Source organism: Scomber scombrus, chromosome 15, assembly GCF_963691925.1.
Source record: "Scomber scombrus chromosome 15, fScoSco1.1, whole genome shotgun sequence".
NCBI classification, from domain to species: Eukaryota; Metazoa; Chordata; class Actinopteri; order Scombriformes; family Scombridae; genus Scomber; species Scomber scombrus.
In genome coordinates this window covers 6065904-6091462 of record NC_084984.1, presented here as the reverse complement: position 1 = coordinate 6091462, position 25559 = coordinate 6065904, and the positions used below count along the sequence as shown (strand labels likewise).

The 25559-nt window shown below is 39.1% G+C and overlaps 3 protein-coding genes across 3 annotated transcripts; 1 reads left to right on the top strand and 2 right to left on the bottom strand.

Moving 5' to 3' along the window:
- Positions 1 to 2009: 2009 nt before the first annotated feature.
- On the bottom strand, positions 2010 to 5410 carry clic3 (chloride intracellular channel 3). Its single transcript, XM_062434631.1, has 6 exons — positions 5375 to 5410; positions 3738 to 3847; positions 2835 to 2960; positions 2626 to 2732; positions 2342 to 2517; positions 2010 to 2174 (listed from the first exon to the last, which is right to left on the bottom strand). Exons 1-6 carry the CDS (start codon positions 5408 to 5410, stop codon positions 2010 to 2012), a joined length of 720 nt encoding a protein of 239 aa, XP_062290615.1.
- Positions 5411 to 13027: 7617 nt separating this feature from the next.
- LOC133995161 (fucosyltransferase 7 (alpha (1,3) fucosyltransferase)) lies at positions 13028 to 17932 on the top strand. Its single transcript, XM_062434475.1, has 2 exons — positions 13028 to 13108; positions 15240 to 17932. The coding sequence occupies exons 1-2, from the start codon at positions 13106 to 13108 to the stop codon at positions 16275 to 16277; spliced, it is 1041 nt and encodes a 346-aa protein (XP_062290459.1). The 5' UTR covers positions 13028 to 13105; the 3' UTR covers positions 16278 to 17932.
- A 1541-nt stretch (positions 17933 to 19473) lies between these two features.
- Positions 19474 to 22107, bottom strand: pou5f3 (POU domain, class 5, transcription factor 3). The gene is made up of 5 exons (XM_062434477.1): positions 21192 to 22107; positions 20988 to 21099; positions 20403 to 20533; positions 19894 to 20058; positions 19474 to 19807 (listed from the first exon to the last, which is right to left on the bottom strand). The coding sequence occupies exons 1-5, from the start codon at positions 21954 to 21956 to the stop codon at positions 19550 to 19552; spliced, it is 1431 nt and encodes a 476-aa protein (XP_062290461.1). The 5' UTR covers positions 21957 to 22107; the 3' UTR covers positions 19474 to 19549.
- Between the last annotated feature and the right edge of the window lie 3452 nt (positions 22108 to 25559).

The following is a 25559-nucleotide window of genomic DNA, read 5'->3' as shown; positions in this document are numbered from 1 at the left end:
CTGCTGTTGCCTTGGTACCGGTCAAAGCAGTCATCCAATCAGCGACGGAGCAGACACCAGCCTAGTCTTCCTGTTTACAGCAGCAGGAGATCTTTTGTTCGTGTCAGCAGGAGCACAGATTATATTCTCTCTACTTTTATATATGAAGGCTGTATATTTATTCAGCTACTGTACTTACTCAGCCCCAAGTCTGCTTGTACTTTAGTTGAATGTTTCTATTCTGCTACTTTATACTTCTGATCCACTACATTTCAGAGGCAAAAAGTACACCTTTTACGCCACTCTACAATTATTTAACAATTATAGGCAGTAGTACAATAATAATAAGAATAATAATAGTAAGAATAAAAACAATTGTAATATAGTTACTACTTTGTAGATGAAGACTTTAAAACTATGAGCATATGAAATATGACAGATTATTATAAGGTAAAATCAATTATCCAACAGTAAGTAAAGTAGTTAAAACTGACCAATTATTAATTATTTAAATGCTGCTTTTTTTTTTAAATTTACAATTGCATGATGAGTACTTTTACGTATGATATTTTAAGTACATTTTGTTGTTAATACTTAGGTAAGTAATACTTTGAATGACTTGACATGACTTTTTATATTATAGTGATGCTTCTTTTAGTAAAAGATCACAGTTGTGTAAAATATTGTGTAACTGTGTAAAAGAAATTATACAAACACAGGAGCCTCTGCTTATTTATTTTATTAAAATGTGTATTTCATTACATACATTTTTCAAATATAGATACACTGAAATTCCATGATATACACAATACTATTTTAAATAACTTTATTACACAGTTTTTATTGAGTGGGGCATACAGTAAGACATGTACAGGTGCAGTCATATATATACACAAATGTTACTGATGTTATTCCTTTCCTTTCCATTTTTCTTCGTTGCCAACTCCATAACCTATGATGATAATAATGTGACTGCCATTATTTGTCACTTCATTACTAATTTTTGATTATTATTATTTGTAGTAGTAGTATACAATCTCAGTAATTATTTCTATTTGAGTTGGTTAAAACTCTGAGATGTTGGCTGATATTCTAAACTCTGGAACAATGTAAATCCAAAAAGCATTACTAAATTAAAATGATTTTTAAAAATTTGTTACCAGGCCACATACAGTAAAAATCACTAAAACAACTTATTGTTTACCCACAACAGTACATTGTGAGAGGCTTGAATAGGTCCTTTGTCATATGCAATCTCAGTTTATTAGAGCAACTGTCCACTTCGACTGAAGACAAAAAACTCAACGTTAACTATAAAGAGTGTTCAACATGTCAATCTGTAACTTAAAGCAATGTTTACATGTTGTTTACACTTTCATGATACACATCATCACTAGCTTACCAAATATTCATAAAATCAGCATGTGAAACATTTTCACATTGCCTTTAATATCAACTACATCCGAATAGTTTTCATTTTCTTAAGACTTTCTTCATTCAGTTTAATTACATTTCTGTCAAAATTAAACATAACTTTCACTAGAGTGCTACTTGCAATAACCTTTTACTTTAAGAGTAACAATGTTATTTGTGACTTCAGATTTAAAATTTACCATAATTAGATATTGTAAAAGCAAAAAGGTGTGGCTGACTTACTCAAAGCCATTTGTTTTTAATGTTTACACCAATAACCTCTTGAATTTGTAAAAGAACATGTATTTAGCTTGATTTATTAAAAAATATAATTACTTAATTGTAATCTATCTTTGGTAAATTCTCAGACACAATAAATGCATGCACAATGAGCCATAACATATAGCCAGTGGGATTTACGGTGCTTCCTTGCTCTTTAAGGGGCAGAATAAAAAACACACTTTAAGAAAAAAAAAAGAAAAGGCTCATGCAATTTTGACACAAATCAAGCATAAATCATTTTGTTTTCATGCAGTTGGTCACCTTTTCCCTGCTGTTTTCATTCCTCATTCTACTCCTTCGTTCTCACTTAGGTTGCTTCATCTCTCCCTCTTCATCTATTTGTTTAGGTACTTTGCCACAGATTGGTAGGCAGTGAGTATCTCTGAGTCATTTGGACAGGTGTAGCGAAACTCGTCTTGTTTGTAGGCGTTATTCAGGTAACGTGTCAGACCTTTCAGCTCTGGAGGGATGGCAAAGTCACGGTACTGCTTACACACCACCTAGGGAAAGAGGGTACAAAAATACATCAGTAGAATTAAGGTAAAATATTGTTAATTCCGGCCAAAAGAATATAAAAAGCATTATTACTTGGAACATTACCACTGAGAAAAAAAAAATTAAGAGATCTCAAAGTTGTATATAGTGAATGCTGCTTTACTGTGCTCACTTTGACAATGTTGAGTTTGGGAAGCAAGTTGCAGTCTGCCAAGGTGAAGATGTCGCCGTCCAGGTAGAGGCGTGAGGATTCAGTGATATTTGGGTTCTGGTCCAGCTCATGAGGGACAGGCGTCTCCAGGAACATATTCAGCTTCACCAGAGTTGACAGAAATTTCTTCTCCAGCACTGAAAGAAGGTCAGGTGTTATAGTCTCTATGGGTCACAGTCTCCCTCATGTGGCTGTACAGTGTATAAAACAGAAATTACAATAAATGAATTTACTAACACTCTTACTGTCATTTAATCCAGGATTGGGGTTCTTTATGTACCCTGAGAATTTGCGGAAGATGTCTTCTCCAGCCCCATTGGACTCTTTGTATCGACAGCACAATTTTGGATACCTATCATAGGTAAAAAATGCGTGTGTGTGTGTGTGTGTCAATTACGTAGTGACAGACAATGTATTTAACAAAAAGCCTGTGACTTTAAACATCTTTACTCACTCTGGTGGAGCTAACTTCTCCTCCAGGAACTCCTCAATCTTGTTTGTGTCTGTTCTGACCTCATCATTGAAGAGGAGGAAGGGAGGCTGAGAGCCTGGAGCCAAAGCCTTCAGCACATCAGGTGCCCTGTCACAGAAAAGCAGCCAACAAACAAGGTTTAGCTTACCAAAGTTGTCTATGTCTATGTTAAACATGGTTAAAATTCCGAAATTTGAGATGAATATATGTAAAAAAAAAAAAATGTGAGGGCTTCAATCTGCTCCTAACCCTGCACTTGCAAGTTACCCCTACTTTCTCCTTTTTGATGACCTGTCCGTAGCCATTTTTGCTAAGATTGTTCCTGTTGTCACATATTATGGATCGAATTCAGGCTGAAATGTGTATGGATTTATTTGAGAAAAAGAAGTGAAATTCTACAACTACTGTTTGTTTACACAGCCTTCAGAGCTGGCAAAAGTCAGGGGCAGCTTCTGGAAGCTGGCCAATCAAAAACTGAGTTGGCTCATCAGGAGGGGAGCCCAAGACAGGAGAGAAGAGTTAGAACAGCCTGCTTCAGACATAGGCTGAATTGAGGGGTGCATAAAGGACCAGTATAAAATAAGTAAGGGATTTTAAAACTGTAAATCATGCAAAAATATCACACTATATCCCTAGAATATAAACGTAGTCCTGTAAATGTGCATGGCATGTCCCCCTTAGCACCACTCTATCACTAACCCTCCACATTCAAACCTTCTGTCATACCCTGTAATGATTGGAGCTAATTTCCTGACAAAATATAGTATATCCTATAAGACAAAAAATTAAAAAAAAAAAATTAAAAATGACAGTTTGGCTCAATCTTTCTGCCATGATTGTGTTGAGGATTTTCTCACAAAAATGTAAAATGTAAAATGCTTTTACCTCCTCATGTCCACAGTGGTCAGGGTAAAGTTGGCCCCTTTTAACCAAAGAATCATGAAGAGTCTCTGACAGAAAGGACAGTTCCCCACACTCTCAGCGTCAACACTGGCCTGATAAACAAACAGACATTACTGTATGTTATGTGAATACATGTGTAATACTTAAATACATGTTTGAGGCGCATTTACTTTACTTCAATATTTCCATATGGTGTAGCTTCATACTTCTATTATTTACTTTTACATTGTACAACATTTACATGCAAAACACATGATGGGCTATTTCTCTTAGGGTAAACTACTCTATGTGTACACCTAAACAAAGTGTGTGCATACCCAAATATTACACTCAGCTGTGATCTTTGACCATCAAATTCATAAACAATTGGCATTAATATGCTGCCATAAAAGTCTCCACTCTTTTCACAAGGCTTCCCACAAGATTTTGTAACTTGGCTTTTAGAATATGATGCATTGTAACTACCCAATAGTATATAATATAGCTGAACTTTGACAAACCTCAACTCTAATTACACAATAATGCATCAGTGATAATGATCCAAATGTATAGTATATATGACAGTCAGGGTCCGTAGCCAACTCCCCAAAGTCTGTAAGTCTTTGTTTAATTTAGCACTAATTCTAATTAAAAATTCTGGTGGAGAAATACTGATTCTTTTTTTTTTTTAGATGTATACTGACATTAAACCTGTCAAATTTTTAAAAAGTCCCAAAAGTACTGGAATCAGCTTGTAAAATATTTATTATGTGTACATTGTACTGTAAAAATACAATGCATAATACCCATAGGTCACTGCACTAGCTACAGACATTTTTTTGTATGCATACTTTTGATGCTTAAAGTAAATGTTGCTAACCCTAACCCTACACCCAACCATATAAATTGTGAGGTAAAAATGATACAAGGAAAGAAATGTAGGTCCTGGCATAGGCCTTGTAATGTATCCGACCAAACTGTCAATACCTGCACAGGTATTCTTGTCAAGCCTGCTTTGCTCTGCTCTGACAGTCAAACGCAACAGCTGAGGAATTTCAAATGGAAGGCTTAAACTGCTTTACACCCAGATTAAATGAACTATTGTGTTTGTTACAGTTTCTTGGCTTCGTCACACACTTTAAATTGCAGGTTGATATTATTGAGTCACAGGCATGCGAGGAAGCAAAGGCACTTCTGAGAGGGCAGGAGACTGGTTTCTAAACTGAACAAGCCTCTTTTCAGTTTCAATTTTTACAGATTAGACATTTAGACACAGAAATATTGCAACTAATACACTTTGACATACTAACACAGCATGTTTTAAAGTCATAGATATTATCAATTAATAATGCAACTAAAAACAGTTGAGTACACACAGGTTTATGGTCACAAGAATAGAAGCCAGCTAAGATTAAAACAGAAAACAATGATTCTGTTAAATATTAGATACAGTGTGCAGTTACTTTTATTACTAATTTTTGGTATTAAGATTACTGGGATTTTTTTCACATAGTAATCTCATATTGCTTTTTATTATAACAAATAGATGACTGTCTTATTCACAGTTTCATCTGTAGTGTGTTATTTAAGAAGGACACCTTTTAAAACACATAACACATCACATAAATCACAGGTCTTACCTTGACAAAGAGTTCAATCTTCGGGGCATCAGCCATCTTTTTCTTTCTCTCTCTCTCTGTCTTTTTCTCTGTTAATGTCCACCTCTCCCTGCTGGACCAACAGAGTTAGTTTCTGTCACTGTTGCTACAAAGATGGGCAGAAATTTTTTTCTTTTTTTTTCAAACTGGGATTGTAAGGTTTAGATTCCTTAGTAATTAAGACTTATTATAATCTCATTATTTCACTCACACACATTCTCACGCACTATATCTCAAGGTCTGATGACACTGGTAGTAAAATGCATTACGGAAGGTTATACTCACAATGGTGGTCAGAATCAGCTCTGGGTGCAAGAACACTGCTTTATTTTCACTCCACCTGTATTTTTCTTTTTCAGTCCAGTGTTTCACCTCTCCCTCTTTTCTCTTCTCTGTGCCTGTTGCTGTTTTTTGGTTCCTCTGTCACCACACCTATCAAGCTCCAAGAAACAGCCAACACCCCCTCCAGCCTTACCAGTCAGACCAGCAAATCTGGATCTCTTGTCTCAGTCTCTCAGCCTTCCAGCATATTCTCTGAAAGTTATCTGTCACTCTTGATCTGTTACTGTGTCATAATGTCTACTTTGGGCTATAAATCTGTCTGTGTCTGATCTGGTCCCATGTGAACTCTATTCATTTCCCTCTACCAAAACAAGCCAGAAGCAATATGCAGATAGGTTTACAAGTTGAAATGTTTTCACACAAACAAAAAAACCCCAATTAAAACCATACCATATCCACAATTAATTTTGATGATTTAAAAAAAAAAATTTGAGCAGGTTATAGGTATGGTGTATAAAGTATAATGTACAATTAAAATGGCAATTTATAAATATTATACTGTACAACACCACTAAATGTAGCCTACTATATTTTCTTCCAGTATGAAATTCCACCACTTTGTACACTATACGGGAGAAACTACTGCATGTGTACACCTAAACAAAGTGTGTGTATACTGAAATACGACGCTCAGCTGTATGTGATTGTTGACCATCCAATTAATAAATTATGGGCATTAAATATGCTGCCATAAAAGTCTTGACTCTCTTGGTAAGGCTTTTCACAACAAAGCAGGAGTGTGTGCATGTGTGTTTTCTCAATAATGTTTCTATGTTTTTTCTCTCCTGTATGCTTCCTGTTTTCCACTCATTTTGATGTGTTTGCTTTGTTTTCATCCCACGGGCTACTTGCATTCGTGGTAGGCAGAAAGTGTTTTAATGCAGCAGGTATTCACAAATGACACTGAGGGTCATGTGATTGGAGAGAGGAGGAAGAAACACCTCAACCAAGTTTGAAAGCTGAGTGGAGTGAGATAAAGATCCCCAAAAAGAAAGAGATCAGTGGAGATATGGCACACAAGGACAGTGTCATTTCATAGAAAGGGGAAGCACGAATGAGGAAATCGTAAGGGTGTGCTTCTAAGTCACCTATGACTTTGTGATGTGCAATCCAGAAATGTACAGAGTTTACAAGATTAATTAAAGCATTAGCCATTTAGTACGTGTTTTTTATGCGATCTCTTCTATGAACCCAGACATATTAATACTAAAAACAACCAAATAAAATGTCATGTCTTTCTTTGATGATAAATAAAACCAACATGCAATCTGTGTTGGTGAATAAAACCAACAGATAATCTAACATGAAAATCTTCCAGTCACAACCTGAATATCAGCTCTTTTACAAGCATGGCCAGCTGAAAGGCATTTGTCATTTATCTTCACCTCACTTCACTATTGTATGAGGCAACTGCTCAAAAATCCCGATCTGATTAATGAGCAACTGCATGAACAAATGTGTTTTGTTGTAGTGTAAATCGGGTAAATGTTAAAAAAGAAATTCACTGATGATTAGTGGATTTTTACTTGTCACACATATATGATATACAGAGAAATGCATTGCACAAAGAGACTGTTTCATCCAGTGGTGTGAGGATAACTATCTACATCTCAGTGTCAGCAAGAAAAGGAAATGATAATTGGCCTACCTCATCTCAGGACCCCATTATCCCCAATAACCAAACAGTTGAAATAGTTGACAGCCTCAAACCTTCCCACCTTGGAGTGACAATGGACAATAGACTCAGTTTCAGCGGGAACATTAATGACACCAAAAGGGGAGCCACCAAAGACAATCAGTCATCTGCAAGTTTAAAGGACTATAATTTGCTCACCATCTCCTCCTACTGTTGAACCAAAGCATTGTTCAGCCCATCCTATTACTGTACAGTTCCACCTGCTCACCAAACTCACACTCAGGATAATTGGTCTCCCCACACCCAACTTCACAGAATGAAACAAAGCCATTGCATGCAATCTCAATAACACAGGACATCACACACCCACTCAGTCATCACCTTACCCTAATACCCTTCCAGGCTTGCTTTGCTGTTATAGTGAGTTGTTGTATGAACTGTTTTCTGATATGTACAGTGCTCACGAAAGGAATATCCCCTTGGGGACAATAAAGTATAATGGTCATCAGGAGCAATAGAGCACTTTTACAGTGTTTCTAATGCTCAGTACACAGTCACATGCAAACACACATACACACACACACACACACACACACACACACACACACACACACACACACACACACACACACACACACACACACACACACACACACACTCACACAATGCAATTTGGGGTCTGTGTGTTTTAATGGACAACCCATTCAATCTGCTGAACCACAGCCACCCCAAACTACTGATTAAACTGTACATAAAGGTGTAGTAACAATAAATCAATGAACCAACAACTGTGGCTGAATTAAAACTTTCTGACAATTAACAGCAGGACCTGCAGTAGATTATATTGTACTACTGCTGCTGCATACTCAGCTGTTGTCGGGTGTATAAGAGATGGAGAGGAGAGGGAGTACAGGACACTGATAGACAACTTTGTAGAGTGGTCCGACGCCTTCACAGCCACTATGGATCAGAGGGGAGGTGGTGGAGGAGGTAGTTGGAGTTGCTATTTTACAAGGTATTGTTTATTCTTTACATTTTGCTATTTTAGTATGTATAGTTTGTTTTTCTTATATTATTATTCTTTATATCCTTATACTATATGTTGTTATTGTCACTGTATCATCACTATGTGTCTGTGTAATGCTGCTGCTACACTGTAATTTCCCAGCTTGGGATCAATAAAGTCTATCTATCTATCTATCTATCTATCTATCTATCTATCTATCTATCTATCTATCTATCTATCTATCTATCTATCTATCTATCTATCTATCTATCTATCTATCTATCTATCTATCTATCTATCTATCTATCTATCTATCTATCTATCTATCTATCTATCTATCTATCTATCTATCTATCCATCTACAAAACATGAACCTTGGGTTTTGGGGTTTTAATCCAATCTTGCACTCATATTCCTATTCTGTAGCACACTCCCCTCTTGTGGTCTTTTAATACACTACATAAAGCAAAGGGACCTGACATGAGCTCAAACTGCAGTTTAAGAATTGGGTAGAACAAGATTTTAAAAGCCAATGCAGACCAAGATGGTGTATGGATAATTGAGCCCTGTACTTCTGTACTGCTAAAAGTGCCTGTGATGATTGTGCACATTTGCTCACTCACTTCATCTTCCAAGAACATTTTTCAGCAACCACATGATGACCAGCTTCAAATTCAGTTATAAGAATAAGACATTATTACTGTTTGTTAAAGACAGGAATTGTTTAAATAAACAATCACTAGAAGTTGTGATTGCTTTAGAATAAAGAAGAGATGAAGATAATTAGTTTGCTCTGAGTTGAAAAACACACAACAGTGACCTGAAACATAACCTAGGTAAACATTTTGATGTGTATCTTCCTCCTGCTGATACATGTACTTATTCATTTCTTAATGCTAAAATAGCTGACACCAGTGGCACATCCTGCATTCATCTGCAAGTACTATACATGAATAATGTTAATTCAATCAAGCTCTCCATGCTGTCTTCAGCATTTTTTCCTTCAACCAAAAGCTTAACCTGGTTTCAGGGTCAAAGTGAAAGATTGTAGACTATATTCTGTCTATTTCCACATTTTGGTGCTGAAAAAATATTTTACGAAACAGCTTCCTGTCTAACCTTTTTGCATATGTCATCTCCCTTGTGTAATCCCCTTTTTGTGTTCAACAGTTCTTTTACAATCAGTGCACACATGCTGCACACAACTTCTTATGTGCTCACTTTTTCCTGCCAAAGAAACAAAGGAGCGTCAGAGAGCCACACCTCAGCTTCCTTAGAAGGGGTCACATTTTGGTTTCTAAATGCTTAAATCTCAACTACCACCTACCAGCAGCAACCAAAAATGGTATCGGTGGTGACTGAAGATGGAACTCATCTCATCATCAGGTTAGTTACGTACGCTTAGCGGTTTTCTCTGTCTTGTGGTCTGATTTCTAAAATGTGATATTTTACATATTCTTTGTTAAAGTTAATTTAAAAAACAACATTTTATGTAAAGGCTGACATACACACACATGCTTGTTGTCAGTGAATTACTACATTGAGGGTTTATTGCTATGGCCTTTGTTCTTTCTAATGCTCTATAAGAATTGGTAAGGAAACAGTATCACTGCCAATATAAATCTGTCACCACATCCTGTTCACAATTTTATAAAGTCTCATCTATATAGAAGCTCACTTCAACATGAATTATTGTGAATTACCATATAATGCTAAATATTAGGATAGTTTGTGATTCTGTAACATTCGTGAAGTAATCTCTCACTTTTGCTGGAAAATACTGCGGTTTTCTTATTCAGAACAGTAGGTATGAAACAGCATGGCTGTGCACCGGTGTGTGACAGAAACTACACTTTGGCAATGTTGTATGTTTTCTGAATTAGATTTAAGCTTCAAAGGAATATATACTCTATACTACACTCTATACTGGGCATATAGCTTCATGTTATCAGATGACAGGTGGAATAGTAAAGTCTATTTTTAAACTTAATGTGGTTTTACCCTCAATGTGGTTTTGTGCAGTAACACTGTCCATGTTGCAAGTTCCTCTCTTCATTTATCTGGTATTCACCTTGTTTACAAAGGCATGACAGTAAGATGCTGTTTCAACATAATGATAGGATAATAGTGGTAAACTGCAGTGTGATGGGATATTTTTTTTGTTTTGTTGCCAGCTCCCCTGTGAAACTGTGCAGTGAAAATCTGAATAAGTGGGCCAAAGCAATATTCACTTGTGAGCCTACATTATGCAGCAACATCATTAACATCATTAATAAGTTAGCCTCTGAAGGAAAAATGAATCACAATGTATATCTTGCTAGTTCTGTGACTTTAGACAGAAAACACCATGTGTTCTCTTTGGAATTATTAGGGTTAACATTAAAACCAGTAGAAAGTTATGAGGTCCTATTGATATTTAATGAAGTCCACATATAGTATGAAACTAGAAAAGGTACACTCTAATGGAATAAGAGACATAGAGACTTTTAGTTAATATGTGTAATTATATCATTTTATACAATTATATATACAGTAATAACAAAACAAGATTGTGGAAGTGAAATCACTATTTTTTTTACCTTGTGACTGTGTGTGTTAGAGAGGGAGGTTTTTTGAAGCCAATTGGCCTCATCCTGGCTCATGTCTAAATAAGGTCAGGAATGGACCCAAAGGCAGACATGTTGACAAGTGTCTTAAATCGATTGTTGATTTAACTGATACACAGAGTGAAGTTTTGTGGAGGACTGGCTTCGGTCACTTTGTTTTGGCTAGGTCATTAACAATTTTGGATAATGATGTAGGAATTTCCATTAGTTTCACTGATTACATTTCCTCAGTACTTTTTTTCCAAAGTGAATTTGTACGGTCAGCACACAGTATATGGTGGTAATTTATGATGCAATAAGCAAAACTCAAAGTATTTCACCCTGTGTACATAATTCATAACTGGGCAACTCTGTCTCTGAAGCCATAAGCAGACAGAACCTCCCTTTTCCCAGTGGCCACGGACTTGCCATCAATCTTGATTAACCGAAGTATGCCTCTTTCAACTTACGACAGAACGTTTTCCCACAGGTTTAACCTCACTATGGGTCCTCTTTGTGTTGGGCGCAATCCAAAGTTGCCCTGAAAAAAACATCTTAATGGTGCTGTAGGTCTTAAAACACACACTTCAGTCTTTTTGCTCAAACCAAGCCACCAGGAAGAGTGCCATGCTTTGAAGTAAATTTGACATAGTGGCCAACTGTGTAATTACAACATCACGTGATGCTATTGGGCCCAAATACACTTTTTCATATATACTTATATATACTGCATTGTGAACGAGACATCTGTAAATCAGTTGAAGAGTGTTTCTCAAAACCCTGCGAAATGACTTGATTTACAATTACAATTTCATTTGTTTAGTCCGATCACATTTCGAAAGTCCAGAGTAGTCACACGATTAGATTGTTTTATCCTCATTCAAGGTAGCTGGAGGGCTAGACTGGTAGTAGAGGGTCCGGCCAGCTGAAGTCGCTAGTGCACTTGTTCCATAGGCCCAATGATGTGGAAGCTATGTGGAAGAGGAAGAACATTTTTTGGCTTCATGTGCCACTGAGCAACTAGGAATGAACATGGAGGCCCTGTCTCCGACGCTGTACATCCATACATCCATGGGTCAAACCTACCGACCACTGAACTCAACACCCATGTAACACGGAGAAGGAAGTCAATAAACAATGGTGCAGTTAATCAACTTACCTTACACCTTGAGTTTAAAGACCTTTTCCCTAACATTTTCTTGTATTTAATGCCTTTAGTGCCATGTTGACAGTTGATAGATGACAATTTTAGATATTTTTGAGTCTATCTCAAAGATGCTGGACAGCACGTGGTTAGTTAGAACAGTTCTGAACAGTGGTACACTCATGAAAACTATACTTTCTAAATTAAAATTAAAAGTTTAAGTTGGTCAAATGGTTAGAGCGCAGGCCATATACCCAGACGACCCCAGTTCGAATCCAGATCGCAGGTCCTTTTCTGCATGTCACAACCCCCTCTCTCTCCCATGTTTCCTGTCGGTCTACTGCTAAATAAAGGCGTCTATGCCAACAAAATCTTTAAAAAAAAAAAAAAAGTTTAATTGCAGAAAATTGGTGTTTGGTAGTGACGCTCCTTAAGGTTACACGCTGACTTTTTAGACTTTTGAACACATTTACTTCAAAATGATGGAACCTATCTGCTCCCCATGCAGACATGAGAAAGAGGGAGGCAGACATACTTCCTGATCAAAAATGTAGGGGTGTGGGTTAAATCAGTCTCAGTCCACAAACTAAAATGTTCACCATTTCGGTAGTGACATAAAATTTGAATTTAATACATAAAAATTCAACCATTTATTTGCACTCAGTGTAAACTGTTGATTGATAATTCATATTGCGCACAATTATGTCATTCTTTTCTACTTTCTACTTTAGACTTAAGATTTTAAAGGAAAGATTAACATGTTGCCAGATTACAAAACTCATGAAATACATTTCTCCTCAAGAGAGGTTTTCTAGCTTTGGCTACAACAGTTATAACTTTGTTCTTATCATGTTCCCCTCTTTTTTTGTCCATTCAGAAAGACGGAAGCTTGCACAACTTTCTTTGAGAGGCGTCAGAGAAATGTCACAGTCTCACATTTGAGTTGGTGGTGGTGAGTCCTCTTCACACTTGGGAGTCACAGGCTGAGTGGGTGGACCTGATGGTGAGTTTTTATTACTATCATAATGCCTCAGATGGTCAGTATGACTCCTGGTGCAACAGACTTTCACTAAATGTATAGAAATGTCATCTAAAATCATTCAGCTTTAGTTTTAGTGATTTATTTCAAAGTGCTTCTGCTTTTCTGGTCAATTTAGGGCGTTTCTGGTCAATGTAGGGCTGGTTAGTCAGTTACAAACAGGTCTGTTACAAAAAAAATGTCAAAGCAGAAAGGAGAAAGAGGAACCCTGCCACACCCTGAGAATACCACTTTATGGTTTTGTATCCCTTCTCCTGTTAAATGTTAACATGCCAGGCTCAGCAGTCATTCTGAGGAGATTTTAAAGTTTAAAGTTAAATATAGCTTGCCTCTAAGTCTATGCTGTTGTCAAAGGGTTATAAGAATATTGAACAGTGTTTCTTATTTGATGATAATAATTTGAAGAACCTTGCATGTATTTAAATAGGTACGGGTTAAAGACAGACACTTTCCCCGGTAAGGAACTGTCCCCTCTTTTGTTTATGGGACCCTGGAAATACATTTAGTTAAGATGATTTAATGTGTTGAAATTATTCTTTTTGGTAATATTTGCTTACATATTACAATATTTGCTCACAATTAACTTGTTTGAGAGATTTACTAGAGTCTATGCCTTACTGATTGTGATTTGCTTAGAAAAAGAAGAAACTCTTCATTATGTCAACTGCATAAATGTTCCTCAAAAATGAGTCATAGTTGAGATGAAAACATGCAGCCTACTATTTCATTTTGTTAATGTTTTTCAAATGTGAATTATTGTATAGAATCTGTAGTGTTCAATGCATCAAATGATGCTCATATGTATTAGTGTATGTTAAAATGTGCACATCTGAATTGATGAACTGTATATATGTTGGATCATCCTCTGTAGATATATAACTATATAGATAACTAGTGATTAATTATGCTTTTATTCATTTGCCCAAATAAATGCTGAATTGTGTTTTTATTACTGTAATCATTCCTCCTGTTCATACTTGACATTACAAGATGCCCTCTTAATACACTTACCATGTAAGTGATGGGGGCCTTCTCTCAGTGTTCATTTGGGCACCTGACTGAAGTTTTAATTGTGAGAAGATTGTGTAGGTTACTTGGTTCCTTGCAGCTAGAGAGCACTATGTAGTAGCAGCAGAGCTCAGCTGTACCTGTGGAAATGGTTTGCTATTGTTACAAAATGCAGTTGTATTAACTGCATTGCGAAATATAAAAAATCTCAGCTCACACCATAAAAAACCTAATGTATTAACAGTAACAGTAAATTAATTAACATCAGTGTTAGCTTGTTGGCCTTAACTATTATTATTAGCTATAGTTTTTGTCAAAACAAAAACAAATTTGCAGCATTGAAACACATCTTATGAAACAGGAGATTTTACTTAAAGATATTTTTTTACAGTCAAGGGCTAAAGATTCAATGGTCAGTCAATAAACAATGTTGCAGTTAATCAACTGACGTTATCCCTTGAGTTTAAAGACCTTTTTCCTAACATTTTCTTGTAAATGCAATATAGTGTTCCTAAGAGTTCTTCTGAATAATGATAAACATAGCAGCTATAGCAGAAGGTTACTGGCAACGTGGCAAGGTGTGAACAGCTTATGCATTTTGAAAGTCTGTACCCTCAAAATAAAAAAAATTAAAAAGACTGCATGAGGTCTCTGGCTGTAAATCATGTAACATATACATTTTGATAACTGTTTCCTGCAGTTACAGGCAGCCACTGGTTCCATTTTGGGCATTGAATGCCTTTAGTGCCATGTTGACAGTTGATAGATGACAAAAAACGAAAGCAGAGAGATGGTGAATGCAGCAAAGATGCAAACATACTTGTGGTTCGTGGTTGAGGCCTAACTGCCATAACCCCTTCGTCACCCGGGCACACTCAGACTGATTTTAAAAGCAGTGCACTACCTCACAACAATAATCATTTAATATCATATGGAAATCAATGGAAACCAATGTATAGTATTTTCCAATTTTAATTTGCAAATGGTCAGCTGATGGGTGTTGAACATCTGCTTAAGACAAAATGCCTAGCCGAGATTACCTCATTGCTGCTGTATAATCCTACTTCTTAATTCCCTTTTTTGACAGGGACATAACATTAAAAAGACTTTGCTCGCCTTAATGAAGAAGCGCTGCCTACTCTCCTTCCTCTTTATTTTACCACTGTGTCTTCTCAATGGATGGCCGAGTGGATTCCAGGCTATAAACCGTAACGTGACCATCCTGTTGTGGCACTGGCCCTTTGGCAGGTCATTTAGCCTGAAGGATGACGTGTGCTGGGACCTCTACAGCATCCCCCACTGCAGACTGGTGGACCAGCGCTCCTTGTACCCAACAGCTGATGTGGTGGTGTTCCACAACAGAGAACTGGTAAAGGGGAGCCAAAAGCTGCCCTTTGACCTTCCACGACCACAAGGCCAGAGGTGGGCCTGGATGTCCCTGGAGGCCCCTATTCACAGTGGAAACTTACAGCAGTTTGCAAACATCTTCAACCTCACCATGACCTACAGGAGGGATGCTGATATCACTATTCCCTACGGCAAGTTCCTACCAAAGGAGGCTGAAGGAAGTCTGGTGGATGACATTCCTCTGAATAAGAGCTCTCTGGTTTGTTGGGTGGTCAGCAACTACAAGCGCAGGCACAAGAGAACCAAAGTCTACAATGAGCTCAAGACAATAGTTCCTGTGAAGGTTTATGGGCGCTGGACAAAGACACGGCTCTCCTCTAGAGACCTCTTACCTACAATCTCTCGCTGCTATTTCTATTTGGCATTTGAGAATGCGAGTGCCAAAGACTACATCACAGAGAAGCTGTGGAGGAATGCTTACCAAGGCGGGGCAGTGCCTGTTGTCCTGGGACCCCCATTGAATGATTACAAAGGTGTGTCACCACCTAATTCTTTCATCCACGTTGATGAGTTTGCATCATTAAAGGACTTAGGGAAGTATCTACAGCAGCTCATGGAGGACAAGAAACTCTACAGTGAATATTTTAAATGGAAACAAAAGTGGAGAGTAAAACTTTACACTGACTGGAGGGAGAGATTGTGTAAGATATGCTCACAGTACAGAAGTTTACCCCCACAGAAAGTTTACTCAGATCTAGAGGCTTGGGTTAATAATTAGTTCAATAGTTGCACAGCTACAGTTTAATGCTTTCACTGGTAACTTAAATTCAACCATATTTTTGACACATTAGCATTCTGTGCCAGAACTAATTTGCAGCACTTAAGGCCCAATTTGTTATACATTTTTTCAGTGTTCAATTTTCATTCAATTTTTTTATTTTATTATTTTTTTTTTTTCACCACAAGGATCACCAAAACATTCAAAAAAGGAAACATAGGAAAATGCACATGCCAGTTACAAGTGCAACTACAGCCTTAGAGCTGAATGTAATGACTGTAAATTTCCTGCATATGAATTGTTGTTGTTTGATTAAGCTGTTCCACTCTTGCATCTCAAACAGACAATATAACATTTCCATTGCCGGCTGATCCTCCACATCTGCAAATATTTCATGTGGGGTTCTGTAGGGCTCCCCCCCCTCATGCATTAATATCATCCAGACCGGACTACTGTAATTCACTCTACCATGACATTTCTGAATCTACCATTTCCCATCTACAGCTGATCCAGAACGCTGCTGCCCAGTTATTAACAAGATCCAAAAAATTAGACCACATCACCCCCATCCTTGCATCCTTCATCTGGCTCCCCCTTCATTACAGGATAACATTCATAATTCTCCTAATTGTCTATAAATCCCTCCATGGTCTCGCCCCAACATATATTTTAGAACTTCTCACCCCTTAATACACCAAAGGACCCCTCAGATCCTCCCACCTCAGCATGTTGGTAGTGGTCAACAAACGGCTGGGGACACAGCTTTTTTTGTAGCGGCCCCTCGGCTCTGGAACAGCCTGCCAGAGGCCATTAGACATGCTGAATCTGTTGATACTTCTAAAATACATCTGAAGACTCACTTTTTATCTTTGGCTTTTAATTGTTTTATTTGTTAACTGATTTCTTTGGGTTTTAAATTTGTGCTTAAATGTTTTATTCTAATTTTGCTCCTTTTATGCTTGTATGTGCATGCATATGCCTGCCTTTGTGAAGCACTGCAAAGTCTGTTTGCCTTTTAAGTTGCTATATAAATAAATATGTCAAAAGATGTCAGTTATAGCCTACAGTGTGATCAGTGACTTGTTTTTCTTTATGTCCATCTTTTCTTGCTTACTAGAAAATAATTTGTCACAAATTGATCATGAGTCTTACTGAAGAAACACAAACTCTTTTTGATCTTTAAATGCATCTTTTGATCTTTTTGACACTTGGCTCAACTTCCTCCAAACGACCTAAATGTTAGGTTACTGGAGTTGCATAGATGCCTCTTTTTGTTTTGACTTCTGCAAAATTAAATGTAAGGTTGTCAGTCAAGGTACATTGCCCTAGTGCATCCTATTATCTCATATCTCTCTTTCAGCTGCTGAACACGTCTTTTTCACTTCCTACCTAGACTACCGTAATAGTATTCTCTTCAGTTCTACCTCCAAAGCCCTCAATAAACTTCAGTATGTCGAGAATCCTGCTGCCTGGCTCCTCACTCAAATCTGTTCTAACGACCACATCACCCCCGTCCTCCAGAACCTCCACTGGCTCCCCATCCCTCACCGCATCCAATATAAACTGCTCCTCCACACCCTCAAATCCCTTCACAACCTTTCCCCCTCTTACCTCACTGACCTGCTCAACCCGTACACTCCCTCCCGTAACCTCCTTCCCACGAGCCCTCTCAGTTGCCACTTCTCAAGACTCACCTTTTCAAATCCGCTATTAATGTTTGATTTTTGTCTTGTTTTTTCTCTGAATTGCTTTTGTTTTTGATTATTTTGTATGGTTTTATAGTCTGATTCTGTAAAGTACGTAAGAAGCTCTCTATAAATAAAATGTATTATGTTATGTAAACTTTCTTAATATAATACATGTGAGAAAAAGTCAGTTTTACTTGATGTAGATACATTAAAAGGTGTTTTGAGACAAAATCATCTCAGTGTAGCCATCTTTTAAATAAATTAGAATTTAATCCATTTACAGTCTATTAAGAAAATGTCACATTTAACTTGTGTCAATTCAGTGAAATTACTTACTAAAAAGGGGCTATAAGCTATAAGTCCAGTGTATCTTACCATTAAATGTAGAATTAGCACAAAGTAATAGCACAGAGACCGTTCCAGTGTTTTACTGACATATGGCCACTATAAAGACTTAACTCATGTGAGAAATAGATTCTTAAAATACAAGACCAGACATGCAAAACTCTGAGCACCCAGACTTGACTTTAGTATTGTGGGCTATTCAACATTTCATAAACATAAAAACCCTTTACAATAAAAACAAAAATGGTGTTGAAATACAATTTAGCTGTGGACAGCAAGTCAGGTCAGTCATTATCCCATTATTCACCTGACATTGTGCAATACATTGCCAGAATTAGCAGCTATGACACTTTAACAAAACATTTGTCACATCCCCTTTAAAATATTATTTTGAATCTCACTGCCGCCCACATCAATGCTCAAAATATTTGCTAAAGATGTCATTGACAATCAACAACAGGACAAAATCTGTGTTCAGTGTACAAATGGGACATTTTTAAAAAAAGATAATATTCAACATTACAAAAGGCACTTTGTGCAAAATCAAATGGAAAAAATGCATTCAATGACAATTTGCACATTCCATTTCAATGACAGACAGTTCAGACAATACTGCTGTATTCAGTAGCAATGACAGTAGCATTGACCAGGATATCAAAGCGGTGTGGATAATTTTGACTTCTTACATGAATATCATTTAGATGCAAAAATTGGAGCAAAATAAATGGAGCCATGGCTCTGATTTGTAATCAGCTTCATATTTATGGTGATTCCGAGCTGTTCCTCGAATTGTGACGCCATTGATAACCCAGATCTTCTGCACCACAGAAAACCTACCCTGCAATATCCCCATCCTCATTCCACAACTGGACTATACTGTAGCACCAAATCTTACTTTGCTATTGTTTTAAACCTGCCATAACAAAAGCCTATGGAATAATTTACTATGCAGTATCAAAAGAACAAAAATCAGAAAGGCGCTTTACGTTCAGTTGAGGTTTTCCTCTTGATTTTAGTTTTTAAGTCAAAGCAGTTGTTGGTGTGGAGCTGCAAGTCGTGTAAGAATCCATTGCACTACTGCAATCACCAGAAGAGCCTTCTCACTTGGATTGTTTCTATCCCATGGTCCATCGAGATGGAGTTACTGGGTTTAGAGGCTCTTCTCCAGTTTGAGTTGGGGTTGGACAGAGATGCTTGGGAAGGCAATCTGTGGTTCTGGCTGGGACTACTTGAGCTTGTCTATCCAGTCAGGTGGCTAACCAGTCCAGGGTGCAGGGCTTGCTTCAGGACGTCAGGCCGATGAAGCGAAGGCATGTAGAGGGTAGGATGACCTACAGGGTAGCTGGAGGCAGAGTAGCCCTGACTGGGAATGGGAGAGGGAGCCATGTTCAATGGTGAAGGACTCTGCTCGTAATACTGGCCATCACACTCCTCATCCAGGGGCAAGGCCAGGCGCTTTCCCTTCTGTCTACGGTTGCAGAACCAAACACGTACCACCTGCCGAAAACAGCAATCATTCAAACTTCAAGCCAAACTAGACACATTCTTTAAAAAAGACAAACCATTCAAGAGTTTGTACTTACATCTCTCTCCAGTCCCAGGTCATCTGATATGTGCGTAATCTCCTGGGTGTTGGGCTTGGGACACTTGACAAAGTAGGACTCCAGAGCAGAGCGCACTGCTCCCTCCAGGCTGGTCCTTCTCTTCCTCTTCCTGGTATCAACAAATACTCGCTCAATCTTGTACATCTGAGGAATCAGACATGTTGGTAAAGGTTTGTGTAGAGTTGAATATCCATGGTGAGGTTGTACTTTGCAAATTTGGATCAATTGGATACTGCAGACATTTTGGTTTAAAAGTTTAGGTAAAACATTTATGGAGGTCAAGGTTTAAATAAGGTTTCATGATCACTAAATAGCTTTATTGCGGCCACTAGGTGGCCTATCCCACCTCAAAGGAAGAGAAGGGGCTTGGTTCAGGCTCACTCAGTAGGACATTAGCTGGGCCTGAAAACCCCAACCAATCCCATAAGGCTGTGTGATTATCTGTTGTCTTGTAAACTAGTTGGCAGATGTTGTAGTTGCAGACTTACATCCTGGGGATTTTCCGACGTCTCTGCCTCATTCAGCCATCTCTGGAGAAGGGGCTTCAGCTTGCACATGTTCTTAAAGCTCAACTGGAGAGCTTCAAAGCGACAAATTGTTGTCTGGCTGAACATTTTACCTGCATGGGAAAAAAACAGATCAGATATCACTTGGCAATAAACTCGGCCTTGTTGACTATGTCACGATTCGTCTGATCACTGCAGATCTACCAAAATTTCAGGAGTTTGCTCTATGGTCCCTGACAGTGTATGTGAAACACTTTGATCACTTGACAAACCAATGAAAGCACACCTCAATACCAAGAAGCTTCCTTTCTTGGTGATGTACCAATTAAAAGGCTGATATGCACATCAAATGAAAAGTTAAACGTTTCATTATGACTTAAGGACTTGAAGAGTAGCTCTAAAATGACAGATGGCATCAGATTGGCATTTTGATTCTGGACTCAAAAGTTGGTGTTTTTATGCATTGTTGGGTCATCACTCTTAAAATTAGGCCTACATGGGTTCAACAACACTGAGCTGAAGAGTGGGCATAATAAATTATAGTTTCAATTTAGGAACCAAACTTACCATAAAGGTTACCCAGAGCAAGGCCAACATCAGCTTGAGTGAAACCCAAAGTGATGCGTTTGTGTTTCAGCTCCTTGGCAAACTGCTCCAGCTCTTCAGTGGAAAGGTTCTCCTGTAGAAAGACATTTGAGGAAAAACAGTTCAGGAGGAGAACTTTGACACACTTGTGGAATAAGACACATGATTTAATATCTCTGTCCTTACCTCCTCGGAGTCGCTACACCCTCCGCTGGAAGACCCGCTGCTCCGTGTGGAGGAGGCCGGGTTCTGCGTCTGAGACCCGGTGGCACCCTGAGTTGTGTTCCCGCTGAAAAACGCGTTCCCTGGAAGCCCGCTGCTTGGTGGTGAGGGGGACATAGATGGGGAAGATGCGGAGGATGTTGAAGGGTTTTGATTATTGCTGCCGGGTGGTGTGATATGGGTGATCCCAGGCCAAAAGGATGGGTTCCAGGCGGCGGAGTAGAAGACTCCAGGGGGCATGGCGGCGGAGGCCGGCGGTGTTGGATACTGCTGGACCTTTATCTCTGTGGAGTAATCATCCCCTGTGTCCTTCTCGGTCTTTATTTCGGGCAGTTTGATTTGCTCCCGAGTCTCGGCGATGGGGGGACTCAGGTTAATGGGCTGGGTGGCTGCTGTTACACCGGGTACCTGGCCGGTGTACTCGGGCGCAGCGAAGGGATACCAGTGCTTGGGTTGCCCGAACTCTCCAGCGTGTAGGTCGGATCCCCTGTAGTCACTAGAGACGGGTGGGAACGGGAAAAAGTTCTGCGCAGATGCCGGTGTGATGCCACTATAAGCGGTTTTGTTGTAGAGGAGGCCCGGGTCTGGCAGCATGCCGTGAGGAAGCTGAAATGACGCAGCGCTGCATAAACTCTCCTGACTCAAAACCTGGGCGCAATGATTGGCCCGGCTGAAGTCATAAGGCCGACTTTGGCACTCTGAAGAAGGGCTCTGCGATCTCTCAGACATCTTGAGGACGGTGTGGAGGCCTAAGCGCGCATCCAAAATTTCAAAATAACTTACTGGCTATTAAAAACACGATGGTTGATTTTTAAACCTGCTCATCCGTTTCAAGTTGACGCACAAACCACAGAGGGAGGGGAGAAACTCTCCAGAAATAAACCAGCGACAGTCCGAAAAAAAAGGCCGTTTTTGGAGAAATTGCGCAAAAATGTAGGCCTTAGTAGTTGTTGTTTTGGTGCACCATAATCAACAATACGCCTCCGGCCTACTCCATGAAGTCCTATCTTTATCACCTCACCTTCAAGCTCAAATGTTTCTCTCTTGCCTCAGCTCTACAGGTTTTCCTAATCACAGCTGCGGGAGTTGGAGATCGCCTCATCTCTTCGCCGATTGGCCGGCGCAGACAATTACGCACAGCTGATGGTGAATTTGTGAATGACCTTGATTGTTCCCAAAGTAGTGGGCGTGATTTCACGTAAACTTTTAGCCATTTTTTGGCAGCAATGTTTTCACCTTTTCAGTTGAATGTAAAACAACAAAATAATAATAATAATTCAACAGATTCAAGTCACCTGGGATATTTAAAAGGAATATTTACAATGCTAAACAGGCACGGGCCACCGCTCCCGCAAATACATACTGTTACACTACTGTAACTTGCTCACCTCATACATGAATTATAATGCTCAGTTTGTTTAAATTATTCCCCTTTAAGGAGATTGCTTTGATATTAAAATCTCTGTGATTGAGGCTTCATTCATACCCGAATCCATCCATTTTAATCACTAACATTTAAACCAAATAAAATAAACGGACTGCACTTCTGTATAACTGTGAGAAAAATTAACTTAAGTAGTCTTATAATTTATGTACCACATTAATGGCAGAGAGGAGAATGCTTTAGGCTAATTGAAAATGTTTATAAATGTAAACACGTCAAACTCAGGGAGAAAATATACACCCATGGTAGCAGATACAGTTGAGTTGGACTCCTGTTGGATGCATTTCGAGCCCAGGTCCCTTTTTTAACCAACCAGTAGGGTTTCCCTATTTTTCTTAGGCCTGTTAATGTATATGAGAAACTTTTGGACTTTGGTATAGAAACAAGATTTTTTGGGGGGGGGTTTGCACTTCTGTGAAGTAAAACATATATTTTTGTATAGTAGCTATAGCTCTATGGTTGCCGTTAAAAAGTATCATGTTGTAAAACTGGAAGTGAATTTTTGGCTACTTGCATTCAGACTAGACTAAAAATGGAAGAAAAGTTGAGAGGTAAATCATAAAACCTCCAACAGCTTTCAGGTGAACTTCTCCCAATTCACCCCCGATCGGTGGCCATTCAAAAGCACTGGATGGCCGGAGCATCGGTGCAGATGCGCTCCCCCAGTGCGAGTCGTTGGCCGCAGATTGCAGCAGGAAGACGCACTGCGGGAAAGGAGAGGGGGTGCCATTGTACGACCTAGCCCCGGGGCACCCCGTGGATTTCAGATCCCGAGTTGCGATGGTCGACCATTAGCTCCTTTTCAGATTGGAACAATAAGTCTCAACCCTTTGATTCCGCCCCACACCCACCTCCTCCCCCCGGTATTCTGAAACAAACACCAGTGCTGAAGTTTCACTCTGGTCTGCAGCTGACTGAGGGCGAGTATCTTGGCATCCAGTCTGATATCGCCTAAGGGCTCCAAAACAGGCCTGAGGACCAAGATGTTATCTGCAGGTGTCATAACTAAGATGTACCTTCTGTTCACATCCTTTCTGTACACATATCCAGCTTGAAATGAATGAACATCAGAACATATTTTGTAGCCTTATAGAACAACATTTCTCAATTGTATTTGTCCTCCTGGCCCTTTATCATGAAGCAATACCTGACTGGTGAACAAAACCATTTTAATAATGTCACATTCCTATTTATTTACTCATCAGAGGAGGCTTAGAGAAATAAAAATGTCTTGCAGACATCCCAGACACAACCTCCTAAGTGGCCCATGGCCACATGCTGAGCATCACAGGTATTGAATATGGGCAAAAATGTCTCCTTCTGAACTTCAAACATCAGCTCATGCTACACTATCACCAGAGGACCAGCACTCCCATTGCCCTCTCAGATACAAAGCCATGAGGGTCCAGGACCAGGGGAATCACAAGGAGACACAAGAGCCGATCAATAGCTTAAAAGGCATCAAACCCCAACCATACAAGCATTGTCCTGGGCCATGGACTTGGAGGAATAATTGTCATGCAAAAGACAGACAGCAAGAGAGATAGTAGACTTTAGGCAGGGCTTCAGAGAGAAAGGGACAGCAGAGGAGCACAGAGCTCTCAGGGTGTCCAAGGGTGGGTGGGCGGGTGGGGGGCGGTGTTGAATAGCTTGGTACAGTGAGGAGGAGATGTGTGATGTGTGAGAGGAGTATCTGGGGATTTAGTTGACCCCCCCCCCACCCCCCAAATGTCTCAGATCTTGTCTTTAGTTCTTTTCAAGTGGCCTCTTCAAGACACCTCAGAGATCTGCTCACTGCTTGCAGGGCCTGTTCAGCCAAAGAGAGAAAGGAAGAAACTTTTAGATAATAGAAAGCCAGCAGCAGTGATGAGAAAACTAACTCTTACATTAACAATTTGACCAAAACAAACCCCAAAGGACTATGTCTGTATTTCATCCATTGCTCATTAAAATGAATGCTCCTCTTTTGCTCTTCCTTCACCACAGGCTTTGCACATGGTGTCTTAATTACTGAGTCAATTCCCTTCATATGATTGCATATTGGTCATGCAGTTTAGTTATTTTTCTGTAGAAATGTGGCTGTGACTTTGTGACAAAAATGCCACACTAAATCTACAAAATATTAGTTGCGACACATTTTAAAAGTGTGTTGCAACAGATTCTCTTGAACTGTACCTTTCAGAGAAATGCGGTTTTGTCCTCTTTTTCTTTTTAAACCATCACATTTCATTTGAGGTTGTATGGCTTTGCTTGAGTCTACACATATGAGTACACCCCATTGATCGGTGTGTGCACTTGTCATCTCAGGAAGAGGCACTTTCATATAGCGGTTCTGCATTCTTACTAATCGCACTTCTGAGAATTTCTAATTAGAAGTGTTTTCCTCGTATGATTACTTGAAATTATGAGTTCTAAAACTGTGAAAGTTGATGCTACAGTCTAACCCAGCCTCCCCTAAAACCCGCCTAAAAGGTCATGTTTTTTGCTGCACTGTGCATGTTTTTGACAGCATAAAGCATAATGGGAATAAATATGAGTCACTACTTTTAAAAGTTACTGAATTGATAAAGTAATAATGCGGGAATCTAAATATCGCTCCTCCTGTTGAGTAGCACAATTGTCTCCCACAAACAAGTCTGATGGCTTTCTGATTTTCTTCCTAACGGCCCTGCCTTTGACACCCACCTTCATAGACCCTCCACCCACCCAGGTTTTCATCCAAGGGCCAATGGCTGCCTTCCTTCCACTGTCCACAGGCACAATGGGCTTTAATGGCCCTTGGCATGTGGCTCAATGGGGACAGGACACTGACCCAACCCCTCCCCGACAACCGGGACATACAAGCACATACACAAAACCCAGCGTAGAGGTACATGCAAGCTCTTGCT